The sequence below is a fragment of the Helianthus annuus genome, chromosome 10, assembly GCF_002127325.2.
Source record: "Helianthus annuus cultivar XRQ/B chromosome 10, HanXRQr2.0-SUNRISE, whole genome shotgun sequence".
Taxonomy (NCBI): domain Eukaryota; kingdom Viridiplantae; phylum Streptophyta; class Magnoliopsida; order Asterales; family Asteraceae; genus Helianthus; species Helianthus annuus.
The window spans coordinates 87193386-87205657 of record NC_035442.2 but is presented as its reverse complement, the minus strand read 5'-3'; the positions used below and the strand labels follow the sequence as shown (position 1 = coordinate 87205657).

The window sequence follows — 12272 nt, the reverse complement described above, 5'->3', positions numbered from 1 at the left end:
AAGAACAATAACAACATTGATTTTCAAGTCCCTAGCGATTCCTCGCAATCATATAACTCGGTAATTCTATGTTATAGTTAATTTGTTTTATGAGATGTTAAGTATTTTTGGCTGTGATTGGTTGGTGTGCATGATGAGCATGATGATTTGATGTTATTAAAGTGCTATATGTTAGAGATTATGTATTCATAACATTCGGGTCGTTGTACGTTCGGTTAAGCCACTGGGGTTTTTATTGCGGGTTAAAAACTTGTGTATTATGATGTATATAAATGTTCAAGAATGAATATAGTATGTTATCATGGTTGCGTTATCTGTTATGATAATGATAATGGTCGTTTTAATGACTACATGTGGTATAGAGTTAGTAGAAATCGCATTGCGATGAGTTATGGTTGATCACGGGGTCGGGTATGTCACTCGGGTTTTGTTGATGGGTTAACCCCATATTTAGTGATAAATTGGTTGTTACATGGTCTTACTTGTGATACAAACCTGCTATGAATTATGTTCATGTGTCTCGGGTTCACTAGTTAATCGTTTGCAAGATCGGATAACGAAAACGGTAGGCTGTCTAACAGTTACAATCGACTTTAATCTGCTGTAACTAAGTCAAATTTTATCAAAACCTGATGTTTCTTGAGTCTATGATGAACTTCCAGGAAAAACCTTTCAAACCCAACTGCAATCGCATTTTTTCAACGCCGTTTCGTATTTTAAATGATTTAATTCGTGTCAAAGGTCTATGCTGTGTTTTTCGTCAGAATTTGTAGCTCATTACGAGTGTCTTAACTAAATGTAGGGATTGAGTTATGATCTGAACTTTTTACTGTAAGTACCTCCAGTTGATTCCAAAAATCTCCAAGTGGAATTTCGTAAAAAGAATAAACGAGGATTTTTAAATATTTTTTGGCGTAAACTGTCATCAGAAAGTTGTAAATCAGACCTGGGTGTAAAGAATGATTTTTAGTAATTTTTGTGTAACGATTCAGGTCATGAGGAAAATACATTAGTATTCGGGACCAAATAAATAGCATGATTTTATGAGTTCGTTTAGTATTTTAAATAAATTCCGGAAAACTGCCTAAAAACTGACATGAAACTGCAATGAGCTGAAAGTGTTTATGAACGTTTTAAATATGCTTATATGTTGCAACAAAGTATTATTTGTTATTAGAAATGTTAACGGGTGTCCATGAATGTGTCATATGGAATTAGACGATCACCTACTCTACCTTACCTAAATGTGTAATTGCATGATAACGTGATTCGGTGATTATGTGTTATACTACGTGTAGGAATTCATAAATTAAACTAATTGGAACGGTAAACATATCAGGACAAAGTTGACATTCATGATTACCTTTCGAGTTCAAAACCGAGCAAACTAAGGTGAGTTCACAACTTTTTCTAAAAGCATGCGTCCCTGGTTTGGGACAACACTTTTTACAGTTTCCCTGGTTTGGACTACGCGTGCGTCCCTTCTGTGGACCACTGAAACATGCTATCCACTGGAGGTGGATAGTACACATAGACTAAACGAAAAACTCTATCTTGAAAGTCCATGTATTTTACCGATTAAATTGCCGGGTGGGCATACGCGGGGTATTAGGTTTGACAAACCTCACACCGTGCTGGAGGCCGGGCGTGAACTTCTAACCTTCACTCTTGCTTTAATGTTGATAGACATTATTGAGGGACAAACAAAACGTCAGCATTCGGTACACAGTTTAGTCATATGATGAGGGTTAGCTACCCAAGTCATACTTATATCAAAATGTTGTGAACTTTACTTTTACTAAACTCAAATTTTGTGAATTCGCCAACTTATTGTTGACACGTAGTTGCATGCTTTGCAGGTCAGTAGGTACAACTAAGGATGGGCGTTGCAATCGGCTGGAGTGGGTGGTTTGCTAAAAACTTTATGTTTTTTTTTTTAAATTTAACTTGTGGTTTAGTTTCTGTTGGTTTTTAACTTTATTTTCCGCTGCTTTATAACTGCTCCTTTTCAACAAGTTAAAACCTTATCGCTAATCGTGTTGATAGTGATGTCTTTATGACTTTAATTATTTGGTTCGACATGATTAGTGGCTAGATCCTGGTCAGTCACACATCTCGCGGTAAAACTCTGCTTGTGGAAAAATGAGGGTGTGACATATAAGTTAAAAGTAGAGTCATATAGATAAGATTAGTTAGGAACTAAAAATCTGAACTTAGTATGATATAAAGTTAATAAAGATATAAACTCTTAACATCCTATTTTTTTTATTAAAACAGTTCTTGAAATTTTATCAAAATATAAATTTTTTATATCTGTAAAAAAACGAAATTTAACAATATAAGCTAAAGGTCTAAAACGTACTTACGAGTCAAATACTGTTTTTTTATAAAAACGAAAATTTTAAACTTAAAATTTATTGGATGAGTACTATGTGGATATTTAAAAAAAAGTTATGAATTTTAAAGCATAAAATTATACTTTATAATTTAACCAATAAAATAAACGTACTTTACAATTATAACAACTTATCTTTTATTTTTTGGTCTTTTGATTATTAATTTTTATAAATAAACAATATTTTTTTGTCTTTTGATTATTAAATTTTATAAAAAAAAAAAACAAAACTTTACATATGTGTAACAATTATAACATATATCCACCACAATAATGTTATCATAAATATTATACGATTAAGAAAACTACCGGAAACGAGAGCCGCAGTGCAAAGTGTCGACCGCGCCGCATCGCGCGGGCACCCTACTAGTAATAATATATACAAATATGCAATAACAATTTATTCTATGTTAAAAATAAAATAAGCTATTGTTAGCTAAGCTAAATACACGGTTAACCATTCATAACGGACCCGCTATAACCATCAAAACCAAATAACCATAACCACCATAACCGATCGGTTACGGTTATGGTTATCCAATAACTGATATCGCGGTTATGGTTATGATTTTTGGTCAAAACCGACCTAAACCGACCCATGCACTCCCCTACTGTTGAAACATATCATTCTATAGCGACAGTTTGCTACTTGTTTGGTGTATTCACTTGATCAAAATTCTGCAACACGCCATGTTTTTAGTAACTAATTTGTTGACAAAATATTCTTCATCAATAACTGGATTGTTTAATCAACTTATCACCACAAAGCTAACTTATCACAACAAAGCTGCATTCATGATAACAGAGTCTACGTGCATTTCTCATTTATTTGATTGATCTTTTAAGACGAGTAATCACCAAATACATGTTACAGATATTGAGTCAGACAAACAATGCTCAATTACTACTACACACCAACGGTCTTAATCCGTGGTTTCCAAAAACGGATAATCGGTATACCCAAGAACTGGATCAGGTGTATAAAACGTTTCCCGGTTGTAGTTGTTAAGAGGAGCATTAAGCTCAAATCTTTTTGGCAAATCAGGATTAGCCAAAAACAAACGACCATAAGCAACCAGATCAGTTCGGTTATCAGCCACAGCATTATTACCATCTTCCATATCATACCCGCCAGCCGAAATAAAAGTCCCTTCAAATGCTTTCCTCATAGATACAAGACTATGAGGGCACTCAACCTTTTCACCCACACTTTTCATCCTTGGCTCCACCATATGACAGTAAAGAATTTTATACTTGTTCAAGGATTCAGCCATGTAAAGACCTAAAGCTTTTGGATTTGAGTCACCCGACTGCATGTAGTCTGCAAATGGGGATAATCGTATGCCAACTTTATCTGCTCCGATCTCCTTCACGACAGCCTCAACTACTTCTAGAGCAAATCTGCAACGGTTCTCTAGTGAACCACCATACTCATCTGTTCTATCATTTACTCTGTCTTTCATAAACTGGTCGATTAGATAGCCATGAGCCCCATGAATCTCAACTCCATCAAAGCCTGTATTTCAAATATTGATTAGTTAAACTTTTGTTAAGGAATCGTAGACATTGATCAGAGACTTATGATGAGGCAGTAATTGTTACCAGCTTCAATAGCATTTCTTGCAGCAAGTCGGAAATCATCAACAACCAGAGGAATCTCTTGAGTGGTTAGCTTCCTTGGAGGTGAAAATCTTGCAACATCAATGCCATTGGCTCGGACTTGATTCATTAGTCCTTTGTTTGTAGAAGATATTGGGGCCTGCCCGTTTGGCTGAAAACCTGATACAAAAACATATGTTAGAAAAGATAATTATTAAATCTTCAATTTTTTTGGTAACAATGGTATTCTTTATTGATTTTGGGAACGAACTACGGTTTTTTCTGTTATTTACTGTTTGATTTGTAGGTTTCCTTTGTGGGTTTATATCATTTGTCATTCACTTTCATTAGTTTTGATGGTTTTTGGTTACCTATTGATCGACATCAATAGGACCCTTAGGGGAGCTCGTCAAGAGGAGAGATGAATGGAGGAAGCATCCAATGCTCAATAATGGGATAACCCTAACCGTGCACACCCCTACTATATATGTAATTGTTTTGGCATCTTAAGGAATGAACAGAAAATTGAAACAAATCGTGTAGTCTTTTTTTCATCTTGTTCTTGGAGTCTAACTCACTTACGGGTCTATTGGAAGATTGACCATCTCGAATCGTTACGTCTCCTCTGATAGTAAACAACGCTGAGGTGGCGTCTCAGCTTTGATATGCTCTAAATCCGTATATAAAAATATAACAATAGGCTATAAAATTTGACAGAAGAACAAAGAGTATACCAGTATTTGAAACCCTTCCCACATGCCAAATTTGACAGAAAAAGATTCCTCCCTTTGCATGAACAGCATCCACAATAGGTTTCCAAGCTTCTACTTGTTCTTTGGTCCATATACCTGGAGTCTCCGGATACCTTAACCATTACAAAACAAACAGACCTTGACAACCCAAATCAATTGACCACTAGTCATGGATGTATATATATACACCTATCCACCGTAAGGTTTTGATGTTTTATTCTCGTATTTAGGGATAGCAATGGGTCGGGTTTAGGTAATCCCAACCCCAAACCCGGTTAGATAAGCTTATCCTAAACCCGTCCCAAAACACGTTGGTTTTTTAGTGGGTAAATACCTATCGGGTATCAGATATACCCGCGGGTTTCGGGTAAACCCGTTAATTTAAAAGGCTTACCCGTTGGATATACCCGACCCAAAACCCATCGGTTATCTATCGGGTAACATTACTAATCGGTTACATTTAGTATCATCCCTATAAAATTATATTAAATAACTACAATATATACAGAATAAAATACCTATATATGTATAAAAAATGGATATTATATGCATATTTAATGAAATTAAAGAAATTATATCGGGTATACAATCGGGTAATTGGGTTAGGTAAACGGTTGTATCACCAAATCCCAAACCCGCAAAAAAAAAAAAATAAATAAAAACTATTCTCAAACCCGATTAACCGACCCTAAACTTGTCCCAAATGTGTTGGGTTTCAGGTTTACCCATCGGGTTCGAATTCGATTGCTATCACTGCTCGTATTTTATTTTTAGAAGCTGATTTTCATTTGTGGTATCTTAGTATCGTTTTCTGTTAAAAAATAAATTAAAAAAAAAAAAAAACAAAAACTTATCCTTACCCTTGAGCAGTATTGGAAACACCAGTGGCTTCAGAAATAAGAAAGCCGCCTTTGGTTGTTCTTTGTGAATAATACAAGATCGCGTGTGGCTGAGGGACATTGCCGAACGACCTTTGCCTTGTTAACGGTGCCAACACAACTCTGTATAAGAAATCAGCAAATTAAGTAATTCAAAAGGATGCTCTGTTTGGCATTTCATCGAACAGTTTATGTGCAAATTGTTATCAATGAACAGATTACCACCTGTGAGAAAGTTCAAAATTTCCCATTTTGTAGGGGGTCAGAAGAGGGATTTTAGCTTCTTCCCCATCTTTGAAAGCCATTTTTACAACCTCTTGATCTTGATTCGAAGATTGAACCGAGTGATTTTGAGAACAGAGGCAACAAGCCAACAATGAAGTGGGTTCTTATAGACGCCTGGTTCCGTAAGCATGACGAATGAAGAGAATTCACATTTCAGTACTTCAGGACCCATCCACCTCGTGAATGGGACCGACAACTCATAAAGGCTTTTTTTTTTTTTTTTTTTTTTTTTAACGGCAAATTTGGATTAGATCTCGGAAAACCTGGTTTGTGGGAATCGAACCCATGACCTAATGGTCATAACCTTTATTCCACCAATAAGATACCACTAGGCTATAATGCCATGGATAACTCATAAAGGCTTTAATTTTTAAATTTGAAATAAAACCATTTTTTAACTTTTCATTTCTAGTTTCTTTGCACAAAATTCACCAAAGTTTTGTTCTTTCTATTTAACTAGGAATTGGCGGCATCGAAAGTTAAAATAACTCAAATTTATACCGTATATTTAATCCAACTTGAAAAATATTACGTCACCGTTGAATGAAAAACTATTATATTTGACTCGACTCACTTTCGTACACAAAATAAGGATAAAAACGTATTATATTTGACTATACTCGTTTTAGGAAAAAGTTTATGTCAAACGTCAGTCGTTTCCACTGAACGCGAATTTAAAGTGACAGGTACGCTAAAACTGCCATACGTCGCGTGTTACGGCTAGGACACCTTAGTTGTTTATAGTTGGTGGTACGTTATGTGGTGTGTTAATCATAGAAAAACACGTGTTTTGGCGTATCCAATCTACCTTAGTGTAACCTATATACGTATTGCGGTTACAATGTACGATGATGACATTAACGTGTAATGCCCGCACGTGAAATTACACGTTTTTACATTGTTACACACGGTATGTTTGTGATATTAACTACATTTGACATAGATAAAAAAGAGAATGTCTCCGTCGTTGCGGCGTAAAATTGTAATGGTAACTTAGACAACCATGCAAAATTGTAAAAGTTATTTAGACATTACCATACTTAGGCATAGATAAAAAAAATATATTAATGTGTGACACGCTACGGTGTAAAGTCGTAAAAGCAATTCAAATAAAATGAGACGCCAAGTTATTAAGAAGAAAGGTTGACGGGTCAAAGTTATCAATCACCAAAAGTTAGAACTGAATGTGTAATTTATTTAAAGAATAGGAGGTGTAGGTGTCAAATTAAATTGTATAGAGACCAACTTTTATTTTTAAGATAAGTAAACAAGTACTAAATTACATGTAAATAATTAATTTTAGTAAGTTTTGACTCAGGAATAATAATGATCACAAAATACTTAAACTCCATTTAAAAAAAAAAAATTTAAACTGGATTTAAGAAAATTTAAACTCCAATTAAGAAAAGAAATTTAAAAACATTTGAAAAGAGAAAAAAAACTAACTGGGAAAAAGAAATTTTAACTCCATTTAAAAAGAAGAGGAGGAGGAGTCGAACTTGTGACTCCTTCTTCAAAATAAGACGCAACAAACACCAAACCACACTTCAATTTGATTTTCTTTAGCTCAAACGGTGTATATATAAAAAAGTAAAGGCGGTGGTTGTGATGTGACAACCACCGACTTTTTGTTTTAAAATATAAGGTAATATCATAAAAAAACAAATATACTTTCTTAATTTTCTTATAAAATTTATCAATATTTTTTTTACATATGAAAAACTAACTTACTTTTTGTTTTGTCTCACAAAGTCTCTTAACATTTTCTTAAACATAAAGAGTCCCTTCACGTGTTAAATTAAACAAAATTATGACAAAAATAATTTAAACAACTTAAAACCGTTAGACGTGTCCATCACTTCTTTTTGGTTTATTGGATTGTTTTGTTTCTTTTATTCGGTTTGAAAATTTTTTAGTTGCACCAAAAGTCAAACCAAACTAAACACAATTTAAGTACTTCAAAACTAAATCACAAACCGCATTCAAATTTGGTTTGGTTTTTGGTTTCAACCGAATACAACGAATTCATATAATTGGTTTTATTCGACTAAATATATAGTATTTGTAACACCTCGTGTTTCCGAAAGTCAAAGTCAAAGTCAAGATTGAAGTCAAAGGAAGAAAAGATCGCTAGTTGCGATCTGTCACTCCTTGCTCAATCCCTGCTTGACTTCTTTGACTGTAGTTAGTCTAGTTTATGTTTTTACATTAGTTGTATTATGTGGAGTAACTAATTACAATCGAAGTATATTTCTCGATGCGAACCGCTTTACCACTATGAATAATAGGAAGTAACAATGTGATAAAGTCAATTAATCAGTAATCGAACTAATCTAATCATCATCGAACTCGAAACTCGAATTACGTGAATTTTGGTTGTTATTATACGTGTGTGTGTGTCTTATGTGTCACACCCCAACCGATGGCGGAATCATCGGGGCGCGACACTGAGCGAAACAGATTGTCCAGAAGTTTCCACAACAACAATTAATATAAATTCAGTTTAAAATGATACGTCCCATACCGTATCCCGAATAAATAACAAGTTATTACAGATAACATCCAAACAATTAATCCTGTTCCGACAACTCAGATTTAAATTAAACATAAATATAAATTGTCTTGGTTTCTAGACTCTTTCCTAGCCTTGATTTCACAGCAGATAGAACAAGTAAGCGTCCTAAACACCTGTCACATACGTTAAAATAAAGTCAATACATATAATGTAAAGGTGAGCATACAAGTTTGATAATAGCATATAGAGTTTGAATTGTTTACGCATAACCAGCACGTACACAGAGGAAAACGAAGCATGTTAATTATCGACATGGACCTATCGATACCAATGACTGTGGGTTGACCGTCCGAGACGGTTCGCAATACATGATTACCACCGTAATACATGCAAGTATTTGTCCTTAACAACCCCCGTGTGAACGGGTGCTGAGTCCAAACTATAGTACTACGTCGTTAAGGCAGGTAGACAGCATTCCACGTGTAAACACAATCAATAAGCATTCATTAAGTCACGTAATACATGTATATTGGTTAGCGTTCAAATAGTTCGAGTAGTGTGATCGTTTGTGTTTTGATATAAGCAACGTATGTAACACCCAAAAGTGCTAAAAGCAAAAAGGGATCGAGTATACTCACAGTGATTGATTATGGATTGAAGGGAGCGCTGAGAGTAGGGTTAGCCTGAATAGTTCGATAGCACAACAATGAGTATCGTGGAAATGTAAACAAATGTGGATGGATCGAATAGGCTGGTCGATCGAACGGCAGGTTCGATCGAACGGGCTGTTCGATCGGCTGGTATGTCCGTTTGGGCAGTCCTATTCGATCGGCCGGTAGGCTCGATCGGCTGGGCCATTCGAGTGGATCGTTTCTTCCTCTGGTGTGTTTGTGTTTGAGGATTTGAACTTTTGAAGTTTTTGTTGTAGTATATGAGAACACTAAGGTGTTCTTATCTTTCAGGTCGATCGATCGAACGGTCCGTTCGATCGGCCGGCCTAACCGATCGGCTGGGAACTTCTGAAGTGGTTCTCAACAGGATGTCGCTCGATCGAACAGACTGTTCGATCGGCTGGCATTCTTTACTACGAACGAGTTGTAAAATCAATCAAGTGTTGAAGCATAGTATCTCATGATCCGAATAGTAATGTTCACCAATCGAGTAATATATTCGATCGAACACTACTTCGTCAATACCATACCTCAGGAAGTTTGAAAAGTGAGACGCCATGTGCTAGCCGATCGACTGGCCCGGTCGATCGGCTGGCATGTCCGATCGGCTGGGCTGTTCGAACAGCCTAGCCGTTCGGCCAGCAAGTCTGACCTGGTCGGCCTTTCGTCTAACTCTTGGCTGTTTAATTACTTGTTGTCATTTCGAGGTAGTTTGACAACGAGTTGAACTATGATATCCTCCGTTCCCACTCGTTTCTTCGGCTCGGACAGGAATCACCCAAGTCCGGCCGGTGAACGGTTCGGAACGTCGGTTTAGAGTTTAACCCATCGTCGGTGAACCTTGTATATAGAATCCGAATCTTGAACCTCTTAATTGTTAGAATGATTAGTTAGCCGGTTCAAGCTCCGTTTCTACCGGTTTTAAGGTTTCGAGTGTAAAAGGTTGAAGAAAGTTGGAAACTATTCATAAAAATGTTAAGATTCTTACAAATCTTAGTTTGTTTATGTGGAAACCGATCAGATCTAAGCTATTCATGGTTGAATGAGGCCAAGGGTTGGTGTTCTTCAAGAACACCATGATGACATCACCCAAGAACACTTAGATCTTGGTGATTTCACGGTTAGAAATCGAGTTTTGAAAGATAGAAAGGTGTAGAATCATGCAATGATCAAAATCGTACAAGAATTAGAGTGAAAACTTACCAGAGTTGAGAGAAATCTGAGAAAAGGTGAAGAAGAAGGCTGGTTCATTCAGAGCTTTCCAAAAATAGAAAGTGTGACAATGACAGCCCTATTTATAGGCTCCAAAAGAGGAAAGTGGCAGCCGATCGGCCAGGAGCTCCGATCGAATGGGCTGCTCGATCGGCTAGGAAGATACTAGCCGATCGGCTGGCCTGTTCGACCAGGATACCTCCTGTTCGATCCGCGACCCACTTTGAGCGTTTCGCGACGATTTTCGATGTTTCGATTTCGATGGGCGACGATACGAATACGATAGAGTTCCTAGTCAAATTACTTTCAGTCCCAATCACTATATCTACATACAAGCATCTACATTTCACGTTTCGATGTCGGTTTTAATTGAGTTTGATTGTTTTTCGAGTTTCGATTTGATTTTCGATCGATTCACTTGAATACCACACCAAACATATAAGTAAACACGCACAAGTAACACATAAGGCACACACACGTATAACAATACCAGAGTTCCCATAATTCGAGTCTCGAGCTTGATTGATGAATCGATTAGCTTGATTATTGATTGATTAACTTTATCGCATTGTTACTTCCTACTATTCACAGTCGTAAATCGGTCGCATTGATTAAACATTCGATTGCTTCATTTAGACAACACTTACTCCACATAATACAAAGAGTAAAAAGAAACATTAACAATCAAAGATGTCAAAGTTGACTCGGACTTTGACTTTGACTTTGACATTCGAAAACACGGGGTGTTACATTATGTGTTACTTGTGTATGTTTATTTATGTTATATGTGGTGATCAATCGACTCAATCGAACTCAATCGAAATCGAATTATGATAATTGGAGGAGAAGAGATAGCGCAAGATATAGGTGCTTGTATGTTAGATATAGTAGTTGGGATTAAAAGTAATTTGAATAGGAAACTCTATCGTACTCACATCATCCTCAATCGAAATCGAAGTATCAAAAATCGCCGCGTCGAACACTCGAATCGTGCAGCTGATCGATCAGGCTACCAGCCGATCGGACTGCTGTCCGATCGGACAGGCTGTCCGATCGAGCTGCCTGGCCGATCGGCCAGCACTTTCCTCATTTGGCATCCTATAAATACCCCTGTCATTCTCATCCTTTCCACTTTTGGAAACCTCTGTCTGACCAGCACGCTTAGCTCATCCTTTTCTCAGATTTCTCTCGATTCCAGTAAGATTTCGTCCTAAATCTTGTACTTTCTTGATCTACACGCACTCCTACACCTTTCTATCTTTCAAATCTTAACTTTTAACCGTGAAATCATCAAGATTCAAGTATTCTAGGATGGTGTCATCATGGGTCCTTGGAGAACCTAATGTTTTGGCCTCAATCCATCAAGAATAACTTGGATCTAGCCGATTTCCACATAAACAAACAAAGATCTTTCATAGATCTAAACATATACACGGTGAAAAGGATTGAAAGATGGTTTCTCCAACTTTCTTTCAACTCTTTTACACTCAATGCCTTCAAGCCGATAGAAACAGAGCTTGTGCCAACTTACTAATCAACCTAGTAGTTGTGCGGTTCAAGATCCGGATTCTATCCTCAAGGTTCACCGATTTCGGGTTAAACGTCAAACTCCGCTCCGAACAGTTCACCGGCCGGATTTGGGTGATTCCTGTCCGATCTGGGGAAACAAGTAAGAACGAGGGTTCTATGGTTCGACTCGTTGTCAAAATACCTCAATAAAACGACAAACGATCAGAACAACCAAGTGTTAGACGAACAGGCCGACCAGATCAGGGTGCTGACCGATCGGACTGCCGTCCGAACGGACAGTCAGCCGATCGACTGGCCAGCCGATCGGCTAACACGTGGTCCCACACTAATCAATTTATTTTGAAGACTAGTATTGAATGAACTGCTGTTCGATCGGACTACCATACGATCAGATTATTCTTCGGATCATGAGATACTATGCTTCAACACTTAATC

General features: G+C 36.8%; 1 protein-coding gene across 1 annotated transcript; it reads right to left on the bottom strand.

Moving 5' to 3' along the window:
* Positions 1-3168: 3168 nt before the first annotated feature.
* Positions 3169-6038, bottom strand: LOC110884693 (12-oxophytodienoate reductase 2). The gene is made up of 5 exons (XM_022132415.2): positions 5850-6038; positions 5607-5747; positions 4729-4859; positions 3998-4174; positions 3169-3911 (listed from the first exon to the last, which is right to left on the bottom strand). The coding sequence occupies exons 1-5, from the start codon at positions 5927-5929 to the stop codon at positions 3319-3321; spliced, it is 1122 nt and encodes a 373-aa protein (XP_021988107.1). The 5' UTR covers positions 5930-6038; the 3' UTR covers positions 3169-3318.
* Between the last annotated feature and the right edge of the window lie 6234 nt (positions 6039-12272).

Excerpts from the sequence above, each read along its gene's own strand:
- LOC110884693 (XM_022132415.2), bottom strand. The coding sequence starts at position 5,929 with ATGGCTTTCAAAGATGGGGAAGAAGCTAAAATCCCTCTTCTGACCCCC. Across the intron at positions 4,860-5,606 it reads GTTTCCAATACTGCTCAAGG|GTATCCGGAGACTCCAGGTA; the intron begins GTAAGGATAAGT and ends GTAATGGTTAAG. Across the intron at positions 3,912-3,997 it reads AAGAAATGCTATTGAAGCTG|GCTTTGATGGAGTTGAGATT; the intron begins GTAACAATTACT and ends TTTGAAATACAG.